We start from the raw sequence: 19,778 nt of genomic DNA on the forward strand, positions 1-19,778 counted from the left end.
ACATAATATATGCACACACAGATACAGCTGCTTGTGGGACTGCACTGCAAACCACGTTACTGAAATTATTTAGGATTAAGAAGTATTAAGAAGAGGGAGGGTTGCCTCAAATTTCTTCCATGATCTGGTACATAGCAGAAGATCATTGTACCAGCAAATGAAGGGGACTGGAAGCCCACAGATAGTAGTAGAGTCAAAGATGATCAGCTCCTCTGCCAAAGAAATCTTGTAGTGGAACTACTCTCCAGAACTGAGCTGGAGATAAACTTGGACTATAGAGGTTTTCATAGCTCAAAGAAACTCAAAGGTGAAATAATACCCTAGAGCTACACAATCATTTATAGTTGGGTGTTTGGGGTTCTATAATATTTGAATTCAATGCAGCTGGGTACCAGTTTTCTACTCATTAAAGAGTGCAATGTCTTAAGTCTTGCAGCAGTGAAAAGCTTACACTGGTGCCAAGATTAAATATAAAACAGAGTTTAAAAAATCACTTAATGCTAGATAGTTAAGCCTTTCTGTGACTACCAAAATGACAGGCTGATTCAAAGGTGCAAAATAGACAGAAGTTCCTCTTGACGTCAGTGGAAATGCCTGGGTGTTCAACACCTATAAAAAATATGAGTGTTTCCTTAGATGCTTAAGCAATAATCATGGATACTAAATTTAGCCTGGGGTAGTCACTTTCCACAGAATCCTACGGTAGTGGGGGTGATCAAGGTTTTTCAGAGGGACAGTTAAGATTAGAATCTGTCTGCTCTAAATTAGGTTCTGCAAGTTATCAAAGTAATGGATGGCTGGCCTTCATGAATTTATAAATTTTTTTAAGAGAAATAAAAACATCCAATTTCCAGTTGAAGGAATTCTGGCAGTTCAGAGCACTTGGGAGGAAGCATTTGAAGTAAATGGAAAATCTTACTCATATCAAGTACAGTAAACATTTATCACTGCCATCTGCCAAGCCAGCACAGAGGTACTACAACCACTCTTTTGGAGATGAAGACATGGGCAAAGCGATGTGTCCTTATAACTCAAAAGTGGGTAAAAACCAGGACCAGACACAGGAGCAGCAGTGCCCCTTCTTGCACTTAGGACATAAATTTAGGATTTATTTTCTCCTCTCTATGCACATTCAGAAATTTTAGGTCCAATTATAGGAACTAACTAAAAATCAGCCAGACAGCTGTCACCTTCTGCTTCCCTCTGGACAGGCCTTCATAAGTATGAAGTGTATTTCTACAAGCTACCCTTTCAAGTCGGAGACACTTTCATAAAAGGAGATCATTGCATTTCAAAACCTTCTGCCCCTGTCTCTTCCTGCAGAGCAGTAACACCTGCCCTGTAAGCCTTTCACACCAGCAGTTTGAGGATTACTGAGACCACACTGCCTTGATCTGTACTGGGGTTCCTTGTACTGCCAGCAGGATGAGCTGCTACAGGTTCTGTACAGAAACAGGCACAGAGGGTGGTCCTAACACTGTGTTTTTGCTGTTAATGTGAAAAGAGGAACCTTCTATCTTTAAATACCTGCCAAATTTTATTGTGTAGAAATAGAGCATTGTATAAGACCTGTATAGTTATAAGATTTATGCATCAAATCGCTCAGCCTGAGGCATAGTTCTAACCAATAAAACCAGTGATCTAAAAACAAACATCACACACTCTTATCACAGCATTTCATGAAGTGGTGTTCCCCAAACATTGAAGATGTGAAAAGTACCCCAAACTATGAGGAATGAAATTTAATTTAGGAAGAAATTGAGTACTCGGTGTGAACACATTCTCCCCTTCTGATATCAGCTGAAAGTAAAGAGTGCATGGCCATAAAGGAGATATTCAGAGTCAGCAACTTCTCAGCGCTCACAGTGGAGGAATACCACATCAGCTACACATTGTTTATCCCAACAATTCTGGCTGAGAAGAAATTATGCTTGGCAGTAAAGCCATTGAAACCAACTCAACTTTGCCAACTGTGTAAGCACTTTTATATTTGTTTATTTGTAAGGATATAAAATAACACACAGGAGGGACATTTTTTGTCTTGGGACAAAGCAAAGCAGTACAAATTCTTATCTAATTCTATTTCATTGACATGTTTCTTCCTGCATCAGATCTACCTACATTCCAGCTGCAAATCCAACGCATCCTTCTGCAAGCAGAGTCTGCAGTACAATTTCTAAAATACTACCAATATCTACATATTAATCGCCATTTACAACGAAAGAAAATCTTAGTGCTCTGTCCCTTTGAAATTAATTAGTAGAACTTTCAAGTGCAATTCAGAAATTACTAGCTAAATTAAAAGTCATTAAATAGATCAGAATTTATGCTACAGTGATCAATTCATGTGAGGCATTTGTTGGCATCTGATTTTTCCATCATAATGATGTCTTCTGCCTTCTGAGAAGACAGAAGGGTTTTAATGAAAGATTTTGACCTAGCCCCATTGGCCAAAAGCAGTAAAAATTCATTTTGCAAAGCTGTTCTAGTTTACTTTGGAAATTGATGATGCAATAATGGTATTTTCTTACTGATATTCATTAGTTTACAGAATTTCCCCCAGTCCAGCTTTTGTTTGCACGGGGCTAGAAATTGCACAAGCACGGATTCATTTTTACTGTGGTCTCAGGGCTGAAAACCCTCAGAGGTCTCCCAAGTAAATACCTTCCATGCTTCTCTCTTTAGCTCTCCAGTGACCCAAACGGAGATTCAGGCAAGATGCAGACATCCCACCCCCAAGAGATTATTGCAAAATCCACTACTTAACACACAGCTTTTCTCTAGCTCTTAAGCACATTGGTTGCAGCTTATGGAAACCCACTTAGATCCATACTTTCTTCCAATCCTTATTGTCTTACTAATTGGATCAGCATATCTACAGACAGACATTTTACTACGCAAATTTCAGGGGAGATTGTGGTGTGTATCTATGAGTAAAGGAAGCAGGTAGCATTTGCTTCCCATTATAAAATGGTTCTGATAATTTCTTCTCATAATCTGTTGCTGGCATATATTTGGGGGTCAATGGAAATTAACAGCTAAACTGAGACTGTAGGAATTATCAATTTGACAATGCTTAAAAGCCTACAGAACCTGGAATGGGTCAACATTGAGAGGTTCATTTGAGTTTAAATAGGAAACATAATATTGATTGATTTCTCTCACTTAGTATTGGTAAAGAAAACCTACATAATCATTTCCTGTAAAGTGAATTTCATAATAGTTTTAATTTTTCCTTTCTAATCCAGCACCACAGTATTCAGGGCTGCACACTTTATTGACAGCTTCCAAGACAAAATATGACCGCTCCACTATCCTTTCAGCATGCTCCTCTCAAGCACCATTCCATGCAAGTAACATCAGCAAGAGGAATTTAACATGTTACTATTTTAAAAAGCACTAATCTCTAAGAGGCAAATTGTACAGAACAGGCCATAAACACATTACCTATATCTACAGGGACTCATTCTGCTCTCATGGCAACTCTTCATAGGATAAAAGAAATTGCAACTCCGTGGCTTTCTGATGCATCACTAATACTTGGGACAGTTACATTATATGTTGAGAAATCAAGACATGCTGTTGTAGAAAAAAAAAATATGTTTGTCTATTGACTACAAAATTCTCAGCAGACCTTCTATGGGGCAATCTTCCACTGAGAATGCACATAGGATTTCAAAGAAAACAAGAGATGCTCTTCCTGTGTTCATAATGCTAGAGCTTTTGGCATCTACTATTTGAAAAAAAAATTCTTGATGCATCCACAAGAGGAGCATTTGGCCTTGGAATGCTGAAACCTATGTTTCTTAAGGTGCACTCTGTGTCTACAGAGAATCATTTGGCAAGACATGGCTATTCTATACAAGACAGCCAAATACTTGCTGAACACTAGGGGGAAAAAATCTAAAGAAGGTGAAATTGTTGGCACTTTTTAACTATAATACTAATAGAAAACCCTGCATTTCAGCCATCAGAATTCTCAATTCACCTACATAATCCTAATTATCTGCATAAAAGGTAAGGGAGGGAAAGAACTGCAGTGTAGGATGCAGCATATGAAATAGCATATACTGCTGTGGCACATGGTTTTTCCATTATCATTCTGCTTTTGACTCTGGATGATTTTCCTCCTGGCATATTCAATCTCCTCTTGAAAGTAGTTCTAAAGCTACTCAACTCTTCATAAAAAATACCCTCTTTACAAGAGATATGCAACTGTTAACAGGTTAGTACTAGGTAATGAGAAGTTCATACTCTCTTCGAAAGGAGAGGACCTTTTGCTTCCTCACACCTCCTACGTTCATGTCCAGACCCTGCTCATGTTGCTCACTTGCAGAGGGGAATCTTTGCCTTCTCAACAATCACACTGGTATTCCAAGTGGGTAAAAAGTGCCACCTCAGTAAAAACCCTCTAGTGGTGGTTTCTGTGTCTGCCGTGTGAGCCTAACCCCAAGTCTCATTATTCAAGAATTTTACATGGTTTAAAACAAAAAACAAAAACAAACCAAAAATACCCACAAAACAAAACCCAAGCCAATTTTACTTCCAAATAATCTCAATAAAAGAGGAAGACCTAGGCTGGAATGCCCTCCACACAATGAGGATATTGTTATATTCTCCACAACAATTTCAATCTGGAGCCTATAAATCCATGAAAAGTGGTTCTGTAGAACTTAACTTTGCTGGTGGCATCAGCCTATCCTGCCAACCCTTTTCGGTCTTGTACTTATTCTTCATTCATTCATCTTTGCTTATTTTTCTTGCCCAATGAAGAATGAAGTTGTTCCTTTCCACTATATCTGTCTTCTCACCCACCAGTAGAATTCCTACAGGAAGAGGTTTCTGATAAGAAAGCAACTTAGATTCCATCCATAGAAGAGCAAGAAAACTTTAGAGTAAATCCAGGATACTGACTGTAACTCTATAAATAGACTCTGAAGTCAGACTGAACACAAGGTCAATTTCTCTTTCAGGCTGCAATGAACCTCTCAAATCTGCTGAACTCAATAAAGCTGCAGCAACATAAAAATAAGAACATTGTCCATAATCCATAGTTCTGATGGCTCCTGCCAAATAATTTGCCATACACATGACTTCCACATGGGGGTTTTTGTTTGTTTGGTTTGTTGGGTTTTTTTGGGGTTTTTTTTGCAAGGACAACAAGAGTTATATTACCAGCCAAAGGAGGTAATGCAGATAAATTCTTATAAGTCACACTGGAAAAGTAATCTGATATGCACTGCTGAAGACTGAAAAGACACAGCTTTTCTCCTTAAGAATCTTTTCCAAAGTCCTCACTAATGCACAGTGTTCAGTGCCATCAAGTAGATTTGCATTCAGAAAGAGGGCAATATCAAAGTAAACACATATTTTAAATCATCTTGTTATTTTATACGAGTATAAATACCCCATCCAAATGGTCATAATTTACATTGACTTCTGCATTAATAAAGAAGTGGCACCAGGGCTACAGAGCAAGCTAGAATAAGATCATTCACCTATAACAATGTCAGTATGGCAAGGAACATGTTCCCAGTTTTGTCCTTACATGTGTTAGGGCAATCGTGTCAGACACGTTTTTATGACTGCAGAAGGCACATGTTAAATGTGTGAGCTCAGTTTAATGTCTTGCAATACAACTGTCCTGAAAAAGGGAATACACTTGTTTTACAACCTTCCTTGGAAATCCAACAAACCACATTTCATGTCAAAGTTTTAAAAAGCACACTCTCTCTTAGATGCAAATAGGCAAGAGTCACATTAAACACCTGGCTCACCAAGCAGTGCTGGCAGATCAAAAAACATGGCAAAAATACAGTGTGTGTGCATTTCAAGTAGCATTGTTGTGCTTGGTTTCCTAAACTAAGGGACACTGCACTTCTTCATGTTCCTTTTAGTTCTACTGAGATACAGGGAAGGAAAAATGAAAATGTTTGTGGAGTCTTGAACTTTTCTTGAAAACTTAAGAAATAAATACATTATGAGGAAAAGATAAATTATATTTTAAGTCTTCCATTATAAGCTAGTATGATTTCCACTCCAGTCTAGCAGGGTAAGAAATAAAAGACAGCTGATCTCTAGTCTGCCAGACCATAGAACAAACAACTTCTACCACTTCTTACAAACATCACTGCTGTCCTCCTTCTACCAATGAGAAAACTGAGGTCAGAGGTGAGCTGACCTAGTCTAGGGTTACAGAGCAGAATGAAGAAAATAATCCCACCATCGCTGGCCAGGCTTTCTAACTTCCAATACTTTTCTATTTCTGTGTAGTACTGAAGAAACAAGGGGCCATTTTCATAGATCTTTCAGCTGCTGTTTTAGCACACATGGGCAGTGGAAGTGTAGTGGGTCAAGGAGCAAACTTCAGAAGTCTCTTATGGTACATATCTACATATTCAAAAGACACAAAGGCCATGGTGCTCTAATTATTTTCTACAGTAGACAGCATGTCCATCCAAAATACAATTTTTGCTTTCTTTAAAGTTGCCATCTGAAATGCCCAGCCACATTTAAGTTTTTGCCAAGAGCGTCTAATGCAAAAATGGGCAAATTGTTGCATTTTCTTGATATCCTGAATTGACAGAGGCTAAATTTTACCTCAACCAACTCATTTAAATTGCTCACATTCAGAGAGACAGTGCTAAACTACAACTCAGCTTTCCTTCCTTTAGTGTTCCTAATGTATTTTTGGACATCTGCGACCACCAAGGAGCCTGGATTACAGCAGACCATAATATTCTACGAACCACAGTTATAATTAGGCGTCACCTCCATTGTAATCCTATGGATGTCATCATGTGTTACCAGCATCTGTTGACAGATTTCATACCAGGCATATCACTGAAATGGCAAGTCTGGAGAGGGCAGCCCACAATAGAAACAATGGCATTTATTTTTGGTTTGTTCCAAGGCTGTCTAATAGAAAATATATGCTGCCAACTGCCAGGGCTCCTCCAAGATCACTTCTGAATATTGTATTACCAGTTAGAACAAATATCTGTGCCCATGTACTCGCGGTCTTCTCCTAATGAATAAGGAAACTAAGAAAGCACTTTCTGCAACTGTCTTGGCATAAATTAGGAAAAGATAGAAGCCTTGACATTCTACAAAGTTTATCAGGCCCTTTATCATGTGAGTACTTACTTTTCACGTAATAATAAACTCAGATTTCTTTCCAAGACGAAGAATAAGGCTCCCCTCTTGTAAATTTTATTTGAATGTGGTATCAAATTAATATTAAAACTAAACCCTGGGAACTGACAACATTAAGTAGCAAAACCACACTCTATTCTATGGAAGCAGAGTCTGCTTTAATTTGACAGTGTGGAAATTTGAGTTTCTGCTGAAGTACTGCTTGTTCAGAGGAATGGAAACATAAAATTTTCAATGCAGTTTAATTGCTCCCCGCTTTCCTGTAAGAATCAAGAGACTTATTATAAGAATATCTACCAAATCCAAACTCTTCACTTTTTAACATTTATCTGCATTGGAGAAAAACTGCATTAGATTGCATTAGTATCTAGTAACCTGCCCATTTTCTATTGAAAATGGCTTTCTCTGAAATAATGGACAATTGAATCCTAATCAGATGTAACACAACCTCTTACACTGAGCAGTTTCAAATCACTAAAGCACTTCAGCACTAATTTTCATTCTCATGATAAAACATGAAAGTATAATTCACCATCTGAAGAGTGCCAAATTAAAACAAATGCCTGTGTTGATGAGTACAACTTAATTATTAGTTAGGAGTTGCAGCAGCTGGTATATCAAGTAAAGTGAACTTCAACTTAGAGCAGAACTTCTCCCCTTATCCTCACACAGTGGGATCTGAACAGGTATGAATTTAAGAAAATTAACAAAACCAGCTAAAAATAACAGGAGAAAGGCTACAAGCTAAATCTTGAGAGGAAAATATTGCTTCTACAAATTTTAATGGAAAACAAAACCCACTGGTCCCAACTATTCTAAAGCTCTAACTTTTATAACTACATTTTTATAGCATATCTTTTATAGAAGCTGTAACAGTGGGAGAGACTTTCATTAGATCTAAATTGTTACCTTCTACTTAAGCTGCTCACCTACGCAAAATGCATATTCAACCTCATTGTCCAGAGCACTGTCTCTCACTCCCTCCCTTTTCTTCATTCTTGTAACCAGCAGATAACCTTTTAATCCCAGATCTGTCAGCTGTGACTTGAACATCACCTTTTAAATTAGGAAGCAATAAATCCTTTGCATTATTTCATCTTTCCTTTCCATATGCTACTTAAAACTTAATTTTATGAAATTAGATATTGCAACTATTAATGAGTACCAAAGCATTGATGTGACTGCAGCTGGGATTACAATTTCTGCCTATGTTCAGAAAAAGAACATAGGCAGTACTTGGTGGCAAAATAGTTCTCTTACACCTACAAGGCAAGAAGCATTTCTTCTAAACTGTGTATTCCGAGGAATTTACAGACATGTTGGTTTTTTTCCCCCCAGACAGCGAATTGGCATATAGGAACGTAATAATGACATACAGTTTTCCAAATATAACCTGGATATATTTCTAGGCAATATTTTCCTTGTCAGGTGATTCAGTCAGAATGGAGATAAATAATAAATTCTAATAAGAGCCAACTTGCAAGACTGCAATTTCAAAAGTGACTTCTCAGTCTGCTCTCAGAAATATTGCAAAGTTTTCTGCCCACTAATTTTGAACTATCTCATTCATCTTTGTTTAAAATTGAAATTTACTCTTTTTGAAAATCAATCAAGCATACAAATCAATTCAGTCTGCTTTCCAATAGGAAGACCCAGGAAGTAAAGTTAAAAGTTACTGAAATTCGTATCCATAAATCTAGAGGTACTGACAGAATACTCACAGTGCAGTACAAAAATAACTCCTGACTCCCATTAATTATTTTCATCTGACATAGGTTTCGCTTAAGAATTAAAAAACGGACTGCTGTATACTAAAAATAAGGCATAGCTACTATACATTATATAAATGGTTTATACAATGTAAAATATATTTTATTAGAACCCCGACAATTCCAGACACAGCATGGCAGTAAGACAGGGCATCATTCCACAGAGAACACACGGACAGATATACATTATTTCCAGACCTTCCTTTGCTGTTTCTCCCATGCTGGGTCCAGGAGAAGATCCCTGTCCCATTCTTCTTCTTGGGTCATGTACTCATCCTCTTCATAGTTGTAGGTGTACTGCATGTTTGTTTCTATCTGATTCATGCTATTCATGCTACCCAGGGATCACCTTCAGCTGCTGTGGCTTCTACTACAATTTAAGTTTCGTGTACTTGCTGAGAGGTTGTAGGTAGCAGTGTCTTTTTTCCTTTTTTTTTTTTTTTCTTTTTGCGAGGTGACAGGAAATGAGTATTGACTAATCTTGCTGAGAGCAGAGGCTGACACTGCCCTGCGATGACCTTCCTCCCCGGTGCCCTGTCCCTGCGGCTGACCTGCGGCGGAGCCCGGCGCGGCTCCGAGCCGCCGCTTATTATGGGCGCGGGGCCGTCACGTGGCGCTGGGCGCGGCCCGGCCCCGCCGCGGCCCCGGGCGGGCAGCGCCGCCGCCCCGGCCCGGCCGCAGGGCCCGCCCGGCCGCCCTGCCAGCCCCACACGCACCTGCCCTTTGTTTCGGTTTGCTTCGCTCCCCAAGGCCCGCCTGCCACCTGCTAATGCAGTCCGACACTGCTTAGCCTTCGTCTGAGCCCGTGTCCCGCCTTGAGCCACTTGGCACTTGCAGATTAAGGATTACACGAGCCAGCCCAGCAAGGACACCCAAGCGATAGACTGCTTTCCAGTAGAAGTAGGTCTGGAGTTCACCAGACAGCATGGAAACACAACTTTTAAAAGCAGCACACGTTTTTGCCAAAATAACACTCTCAGTAAACCCAAAAGTGGGCACCAAGAAGCCCATACAAAGCTCTGTGGAACCAGTAACTTTACAAGCGTGTGGCAGGAACTATTTCCCCGTGCTTTGCACAGGGCAAAATCTAAAAGGATAGCGCTGAGATCAAGCATCCCGGCAAGCATGTCTGGCATCTCCCGTGCCCTCTCATTTCACTTGCTTTGGCAACAATATTTCTTCTGGGAATTGGCAAGTTTACTACGTTCTTCATGGAGCTTGTCATTAATGCCCGAACCTATCAGCCGCCAAGGTCATCTTCTCTAGCGGCATCCACACTGGATACAATACCAACCTCACCTAGAAACTGAAAATGCTCACCAAAGCTGAGCTTTTGGAAGCCTTAACTTTCAAAACCAGGTTAAGGGAAAACTGTGCTCATTAAAGTCTCAGTATGTCTCCAAGCCAATGGGAATAAATGACCGGGACAATTTACACCTAGACAGCGTATGCCCTCCATTTCACATTGCTAACTAAAGCACTGTTTTCTTCCAATTTCCCTACTATCCCTTAACTCCCAGCAAACAGCAAAATGTGCACACATGCACAGAAAATACTATTCCTCAGCTCAAAAAGACTTTGTAAATGTAGCACTAAGGCTGCAAATTGGAATTCAGAAGACGATTGCAACAAATCATGCAATAATAGCAAGCTGAACTTCTGAAGACTGATGTACATACTATGAGAAACAGTCTAAAAATGAAATTCCAAATCTAAGCAGCCAGACAGAACCACATGCTTTTCACTTGCTCAGTGCAAATACTCTCAAGGTTGCTAACCATCTATCTATATAACAAAGTAAATGCTATGCTTAGCCTTTTTTTGTTCAAACACAGATGAGCATTCTCTTAGGATACTCTGAGACAGGATCAAATAGTAATTACAAAACAACATAATCCATGTGTGTACACATTATATGTATGCTGGTATAACTCGTGTGGTTCATTTTTACAGCTTGGTAGTAACCTTTGGTTTTCAATACAAGTCTAACTGCAAGCACTGAAATGATAATTCAAGCCTTCAAAGTCAGTAAAACTATTTCTTCTTATTCACTATATAGAGCACAGGAGAAGTTTCTAAAGGAAATGCAGGAAGAAGTCAGAGGAGTCCTAGAAGTACATACATAAATCGTAATGCTGTGACCCATACAAAGAGCTCTCCTGCACTGATGAAACCTATGACCTTCCATGCACTCCCTCATTAGAGGGGAGCCATCGCAGCCAATTTTGTGCCTTTTCCTGGCACTGTTGTGTCTGGGGATCTACATGGATGGAAATGGTTCTGCACCAGTCCCCACTGTGCAGTACAGGTGAGCCTTACTGGTACTGATGGCTTCATACAGGGAGGTATTAGCTACAACTCTATTAATTTGTTGGTCCTAACCCTCTAATATGGGCCAGGGTGCCCACCTCAGTCATGAAATAAAAACTGAGGTGCTTTGGCAAAGAATTTCTTTGACAAAGAATATCCAATCACACTGTGGATTAGGACTGGAATCAGACCCATGTCTAGATTTCTAGAAATCAAAGGACATTTTACCCAAATTTTCTAGAATTCTTAAAGAAGGTTATTAAGTTTTTCATAAAATAACTGGATTTTCTCAAAGTACAGGTAGGCACTGCTGCTAAAGTACTGTTCATTTTTATATGTTTACTTGGTACATAGGTAAACACTACTTGGTAACAAAGCAAATAAAACAAAAATGCCTTCACTGTTCTTAGGAACCAACAGCCAGAACCATAGCATCCCTCACCTGGTCTGAGAGATTAAAAATTTGTCTATGTTATATTAGCCCAGTTTGGATCAAAAAGTGTTTCAGAATGAAAAATCTATTTAATTCTGAAAATGTCAAAATAGGAGCCTTCAACATGGTCAGTGTGCATTTTGGGAATATTGGGCTTTTTACCTATGAACTAGGAAGCTAAATGGAGTTGCCCCATTTTTTTAAAAAATCCTGCCTATGTTGATGGAATCTGACCTGCTTTAGGTTCTCTAACTGCTTTCTGCCTCTTAATCAGACAGTATGAGTAGGCAGGGGAGATATTTATAGATGGAGCTTTAGGAGTAGTATCTGGTATTTTGTTTACTACTTTAATTTAATTTTATAAACTCTGTGGATGGTAATGAGAAGCATATGAATGGAGGTCCAAACTGGAAAGAGAGCCAAACATGAAGCGGAAAGGGAGCTGCCTCTTTCAGCTCAACAAGAGAAAAGGAAAGCTGTGCCTAGCACAGTACTATGAATAAAGCACTTTGCTTCACCCAACTTCTTCACACACTCCAGGTAGGTTAGGACTATTCCTGAATATACCTGGCAGAGTTGTGTAGCCATGAACTATGTGTGCCTAAAGAGAATGAAAATAAAACCAGAAAAGAAATAAGCAACCTGAGCAGGAAAGAACGGACAAAAGTCTCAAAGAGAGAAAAAGAAACACAATGAACTAAATGAATAGGGAATCTTAAGCTGACATGGCAAGGCACCTGAAAATCAGCAAGTATATTTAAAGGCAGAAATGACATAGGTTGTTTACAATGAGATAAGACAAAAGAATATTCATGACTGCCAAACAGATTAGAAAAAATAAGGTGGCAGGGGGAGATCAGGAGTAGAGATGGCAGAGCTGAATTGTCAACTACTTTTGTCTTTTATTTGGCAGAAGATGTGCAGATGTAGTTCATGCTAACGTATACACTAGTAGGAGCCTATCCAGAAGAATGGTGCCTCGAACCCAGGAGAACATTATGGCAAACAGGCATCACTTCCCACGCATGAGGAGCACCAAAAGGACAGATCTTTCCTAGCAGCAACAGGTCTGTGAGTTCACACAAGTGAGTACCACCCAAGTGAAGGCTTTCTGGTATGCTTTTCATGAAGCTCCTTGAGAATCAAAGGGCTTTTCTACCTAAAGACATTAATCTTTATCATTCTTCTTAATGAAATTGAAGCTTTTCACAGAGTTTATATTTAACATTCATTTACTTGTCAAAAGCCATCATCATTCTTTCAAGAACTGTCCTTTACATTTCTGCTGTTTCTCAGATTTTCAATCCTTCAACATGTTTATGCTTCCCTCTCACAGAATTGTAGAATAAATTGACAACTTTTATTAAAACTTCAAAAATGCTGAACACTGCAAGAGTGTTTCACCAGATCATCCTTCTATTTGAACTTAATCTAGAATCTATTTGATCTAGAATAACAAATGAGCTAGATTTCTCTACTTAAACAATTGCTTGTGAAACAATCAACTGACATGGAAATGGTCACCATTAGTTTTGAGCTGTAACACTTCTGTGTAGGAACACAATAGTTAATATCTGCCAAAACTGTCTCAGGAAGGCCACAGGAAGACAAAGTATCATATGAGAGCTCAATCAGCCATTGAGTCTTTAAGTAATCATCTTGTCCTAGTCACAGCCTGTTTCTTTGTGAAAAAGAACAGTAGGATGCTTTCTCAAGAAAGAAGTCAATGAAAGCTAAAAGAAAATAAACTCAAAGTGACTATTCTTCTGTGTAAACTGTTACTAGAATCTTAAAACAAGGATCAAAAAGCATTTTCTTTTCAAAGCATACTATAACTGTCTCTTGTGCATAAAATTTATTTTTACTTGTAGCAAATATCCACTAGTTTAAAGCTCAACCAACATAAATCTCAATTATTTAAGAAAATTATTATTTAGATGGGCCAAAACATTGGATTATGTTAAAAACTATGCATAAATTTCCCTAACAAAGCTAAGCGGAAAGGTAAGATGTGCTATAAAATGCATTCATCATTTATTAGAGGTGTTTCAGGGTTTTTTTTTTGCCATGCAATAAATATAAGCTGCCTTCAAGGTAAAAAACACACTATATTGTAAGAAAAAAACCCCAAGAAATTAAATTCATTTTGTAAAGGTAGTATGAATAAACTTTAAACTCAATATTTCTGACACCAACACATACATAAGAAAAGCAGAAAAAAAGAAGAGAACGGAGCCATATATCTGGGAACAAAACCCTGATTTTCTCTGAGCTAAGGAAAAGCACTGTGGGCACTGAGCATATTTAGCCCTCCCACATTTAGCACCAAGAGGCACAAATTTTGACTCTGAAAATTCTCCATGCTAGTCATATGTGGTGATATTAACTAGACAGTGGCCATTTTTAAAGTATATTATTTCCAACAACAGGTTTGGAAATAAAAATGAAGAAAGAACAGAAAAAATTAATTTGCTGGCTTCACAGTAACAACTGTCATTGTCAGAAGACCCCAAAGTGTTTCATCAGCTATATATAGAGACAACTTACTCGGTCCCTGGAATTGAGCCATGGATGAAGTGTAGCAAGAAACATTTATGGGACCAACAAATACTACTAAAGCATAGCTTGGGCTTCAGGGGCATGGAGAAAATGCTGACTGCACTGACATCACCGGCTTTTGCCAACCCTTTGTGCGGAAGGAAAATCACGGGGCTGAGATGTGGTGTGACCATGCCCTTATGTGACCTTGAACAAATCAATTCAGGTAAAATTTTCCCAAAAACCTGAGTGTTAGCTTGTTAGACTACTCTCACTGAGAGAAACAAGCTTATTGTGCCACACTCTGCCATCTCAAACTGTGTCAGCAATTCTTGCTTGGGTCCCTAATGTCCGCCTAGAAAACAACTCTCAGGAGCAGAGGCTTTGTCTGTCTAAAAGCCTTGATGAATCCACACAATTATGATTACAGTGTGCTTTACCCATCACACATCCTTCACCTCTGTGTTCACTGCTCCTGACTGTGTGTGGCCTGCACCCAAACATCCCTAGCATTATTCTAGGATGTCAGGGATTTCGGGTCCCTTGTACTCTGGAAGCAGTGTTCCCACTGTTTGTAGGGCCATGCTTAGAGCCCTGCACAGCAGATGTCCCTGGTTCTCAAAGAGGGCTCAGGGCAGTAGGAATCGATCAGCACCTGGTCTCTGCCAGAGTCACTAGGCAGTACTGTAATACATAGTAACAATCACAAACTGCAAGGCAAGTGCTGAAAGGTGGAACATAGCTGGGCAAACCCTCTAGTGATGGCACTGCCAGGCAGCACTGCCCAAGATCATCTCTCATGAATGAGAAGAGCCCTCACGGGCTTCACATTCTGATGCATTTCTAGTCATAAGGAACCACGACACCTGAAGTCCCTTATCCCTTGAGCTAGGCTCTTGAGGGCGCCTTTTTGGTTTAACAGTTATTGTCAGGGTAGGTGCAACTCAAAAAGACAGATTAGATCATGGACTAAATAATATCAGAAACTTTGATAGATGCTTTGCACAGATTAAAAGTGGGCAACAGAAAAACTGGGGAAAGTACATTATAATTTTATATATCACACAACAGTCAGTCTTGGCACACTGAAGTTGTGGAGCAATACACACAGTAACAGGTGGGGAAACTACAAATAGGGCTGGCGTAATAGTGGAAAAAATGGTGAGACAGATCCAGGATTTTAAAAATGGTTCCATGACGAGAATGCAAGGGGCAGGACTAGGGGTATAGCATGGCCTGTTACAAACCTTTTGAAGAAACCTTCGCACACCATGTGTTCCCAGAAACCTGTCTATGTTCCTATTTTATGCTGGCTTAGCTTTACCACAGAGAGATACTAAGCAAGGAGAAACTGTGTGACTAGGGCAATGAGAAAGCTGCAACTGATGACACAATTTGTAATTCATTAATACAACCAGTTAAAAAAAAAAATCCTTTGTAGGCTAGCCTGTGACCCTGAACTAATTTAACTGAGACTGTCATCTAAAATAGCACCACATCACTCAGCATTAGTTTTGGTCACAATGAGAGAAGTGTGTGAGAGACAAGGAGTGCAAAGACAATATGCCTTTATTTTTCTAGAAACAAACACCATCAACTAAGTTAGTTTCCAGACAACAATTATCTGAGAGGCATAGGTTTTAAATCACTGAGCTATGAGGTAGAGCTTATGGACACAGGATATCAGGCACTGCTGTATTCTAAACTCAGCATTTGTACACATTGACTGACTGACCTTTGACAAGTTGCAGTCTCAATGCCCTCATTTCTTTTTCCAGATACACCAGTGTAATATCACTAACATCAATGATACTCAAGTTACACATTCAAGAAGGCAACCTGAACAAATTGCCAGTTTGTAAAAATGAATACTATCTACTTATTATTCATTGCACAGAAGTGATACACAGATTAATAAAAGCAGCAAATTCATCCTTGTATACAGCAGCATTAGGCATAACCTGAATTACTGCCAAACAGGGATAACATGTTCTTTATGTATAGCACAAGTTTTCCAGAACTGTTGTCCTTCCATGCTGTCCAACAAAGTTTAACTCTGACACTCAGCTGCATTAAGAAACCAGCACAGAGAAAGTGAGCAATGTTCATGCAATACCTGATGCAAAAGCAGCAAGACCCGAATTTTCCAAATCTGGTTCTAAAGACATTGTTTCCTTCCATCTATGGTCCCTCTCACCAACTTCAGACATTCTTATGTTGGGAGAAATAAGTATCAGTTTTACACACTTGCCAGTATCAGCCTGCTCTTGAGATCTACCAGCAATAACCTACTCATGGTGAAGGCTCTGGTCTATTTTCAATACCTCTGAATGTGGACAAGTCCTTTGTGTCTTAACTAGCTAACCTCTCACCCTGCCTAAGTTCAGTTAAGTATAAGCAAAGGAGGACAGGAGAGCATTTAAATGTTTCTTCCCTTTGAAGCTAGTTCATTTTTACAATAAATTGGCTAAAGGGCAGTCTAGATCTCTGTTGTGTGCCATAGTTAAATTTGGAATAGCTGTAATCTTCCAGAATTTCACAGCTGAAACAAATTCAACATGTGGGGGTTTTTTTCTAAGCCAGAAGCTGTTCTAGGTAATTTGTCAGTTCCTACAAACAGTTACTGGAAGTGGAGTCAGCAGCAAAGGTAAAATTACCCCTAGAGGCTGTAAGGCTCCACATGTATTTATGCAAACTCCTACATTAATTTTTCAGTAGATACAATCTAAACACATCTTCCCCAATAAAAACATTCTGCAGAAAGCTCATTTTGCAATTCAAATGAGTGGACTCAAATATATTTGAGGCTTCTCTAGGGGCAATATTATTTTGTCATAAATGTGCTTCTAGAACACCATGACACTTTTTCATTTGCTCCCAATGGTTCAGTGATTCCTCTTGTACCACTTTCATTAGTAACCTTGACACAGAGAGGATCTATGGAAGACCAGGCTGTTCAGGCCCTAAATTTGTAGGGCCTGATTTTTAACTGTGAAAGTACCAGTGGTGGGAGTTAGGAGCATCACCACACTTCCAATTGCAGGAGAGAATGTTTAAAACACTGCATGTTGGAAATACCAGGAAAATTTAGGATTCTGCTGGGCCTAAAGGTTCAAACCGTCAAGCTTATCCAGTGGGGAAAAGTGCAGTATGCAATTGTACTCTGTAAAGCACATAAGGGAAAAGACATTCCATACTAGCAGCGTTCATTAGCCTAAAATTATCCACTGTATAGGGAAATGGAAGTATATGCAGTTTGGAGCATGTGCCTCAGTTTTCTGTCTATAGACCAAGAATAATACTAATACTGTGAAGTATAAGAAAGTATGTGAAAATCAGATAAGTTTGGAATACTTGAAGACAAGTACAAATACTGTGATGATCAGAGCAGAAAACCATAAATTATATATTTGGGAACATGCTCCAGCTGAGTGCAACAAACATTCGCTGAACAAAGAAGAAAAATCATAATGGTGTTGAGCACTGCTTATACAGTATACTGAACAAAGCACAGTTTCTGGGGAAAAAATTTTGTGACTATGCAAATAAAGTCTGCATTCTGATACATACAAAACATTTGGAAAACTCAAATCTGGCACAGTCCACCATTAATTAAATTGTGATCTTGATGTTTTTTTAAGATAACTGCACTACAACTAATTATAAATAAAGTATAAATTAAGTAATTATAAATGGGTTCTGAATTGGAAGACAATTCATGCACAATGTCAAGAAAAGCACTAAAGGCTTCCAAATGCAGCCCAGCAGTTGCATAACTCCTACAGCTTCTGCTCAAGAAATAACATGTTTTGCAGCTCAGATCTGTCTGTTACAGTTCACACACAAGAGCCATTAAATGTGTTACTCTAACACAGACTATACTTTTGACTAAATTAGTCATAGATAGTTTAAAGTGTTTTGTTGCCCCTCTGGAAGTTAAAATGAGCCACATACATCACCATACCATTAAGAATCAGCAGGTAATGCAGACCAAAGGGATCACACTAAGTAAAGAGAGAAAGACTCTGAAGTGTAACCACTCCCATACAGTACTTGACAGTATTGCAGCAGGAAGTGCTTTGCCACCAGGCTTATTTAAAATAAATGTATCAGCATCAGTGCCAGAAGCACCCATTTCTCAGTGCTCCACACTCCTTTCCACTACATGTTCAAGCCCAGACTGCCTTCCCTGCCCTAAGCTAAGGGCCTGTCAAGCATTGTGTAGAAACATTACCCTCATCTTTGTATCCAAGGAATTGCCTCTGATATCACAGGGTCTCTAAGATATCTCTGAAGTAGTTTCTCTGTAGAGAACTCCCTTTAGTCCCCAATATGGACAGTGCAGGCAGAGTGTCAGAAAGTAAGAGACAGAGGAGAAACCACTGACATGCAGTTGTCAGTAAGAGCTGTTAGCAATTATCTAGAACATTGCCAGTTGTTAAGACTAGTTCATGCAAGGCTGCAAGGCACAGAGACAGCAGGGCCACTTTTTAAATCTGAAAACATGATGCCTCTAGTAATTGGGAGATCAGGAGATGTAGGCTTATTAGTAAAACTCAGATACACACCCTCATCTAACATACTATTTCTTCTAATAACAGGGTTTTTTTCCCCTCCAAGAATCCCCACAATACATAAGGGCATGTATTGTGAAAAGAAAAATGAAAGAATGAAATACAAAAGCTGAACATTTTTTTAAGCGGCACTGAAACACTAAAAAAAAGGGGGGATTTTTGTGACTGAAGATACTCTGTGTGACTTGGTATCATGAAAACACGCTTTCTGACCCTTTAATACTTTTAAAATGTAACAGTATTAATATCTCTCATATATGTATACATATATACATACACAAACATTTTTAAAAGGTTCTGGTTTTCAGTGTTTACAGTGCCAGTCATTACATAAACACATAACACATTCCTACACAGAAAATATGTAAAATAAACTTTAGAACATGAATAAACAAAATATAACTGAACAGCAAAACCGGCAAATAAACATGTGCTACTGAATGTGGATCACACCTGTTTTCAGGAATTATCATATAAAGTTGTGAGCTCTCTGAAGTTCAAATCAGCTACAGAAAAGGCCCATTGACTGGCAGTGACTGGGACAAAAGAAATTAAAGCAGCACAGACTTCAGTGGCCAGCCTGGGAAAAAGGCTAAAATTTGTATTTAGTGCATCCAGATAGGAATAACACTATTTCTTCTTCAGGGAAAGAGCTGCAATGCATCTTAACATTTTTAAAAAGACACAAGTGCCTGGCTGACAAGCAAACAGAGGTTTGAACAACTACAGGTCAGGAATGGGTGAGTGAGATCTGCTGCTGCTCCAATATCTGTCAGTTGCTTGATTAACAGGCAACTGAAGGAGGTGATAGCAAGACTGTACACTGCAGTAAGAAAAGTGTGTTAGGCATGTCCCCTATTGATCACGTCTTCCTCCTTCCCATCCTTCAGTTTATCATCTCTTCTCCTGTTTCCAGCCCTGCTATGAACAATGAGACCTGCCGAGTACACAACACTTACCCATTACACCCAAGTCCCCAGTGGCCACATTGACACGCTC

At 39.1% G+C, this 19,778-nt stretch overlaps 1 protein-coding gene across 1 annotated transcript in view; it reads right to left on the reverse strand.

Annotated features, from left to right (window-relative positions):
- The window catches only part of ACTN2 (actinin alpha 2), a 66,132-nt gene extending 56,745 nt beyond the window's left edge, over window positions 1–9,387 (reverse strand). Inside the window, exon 1 of the mRNA XM_030268242.4 lies at window positions 9,123–9,387. Within this exon, the coding sequence (XP_030124102.1) occupies window positions 9,123–9,257 (135 nt within the window). The 5' untranslated portion in view covers window positions 9,258–9,387. The remainder of the gene's footprint in view (window positions 1–9,122) is intronic.
- Window positions 9,388–19,778: the final 10,391 nt, after the last annotated feature.

The sequence above is a fragment of the Taeniopygia guttata genome, chromosome 3 (assembly GCF_048771995.1).
Source record: "Taeniopygia guttata chromosome 3, bTaeGut7.mat, whole genome shotgun sequence".
Taxonomy (NCBI): domain Eukaryota; kingdom Metazoa; phylum Chordata; class Aves; order Passeriformes; family Estrildidae; genus Taeniopygia; species Taeniopygia guttata.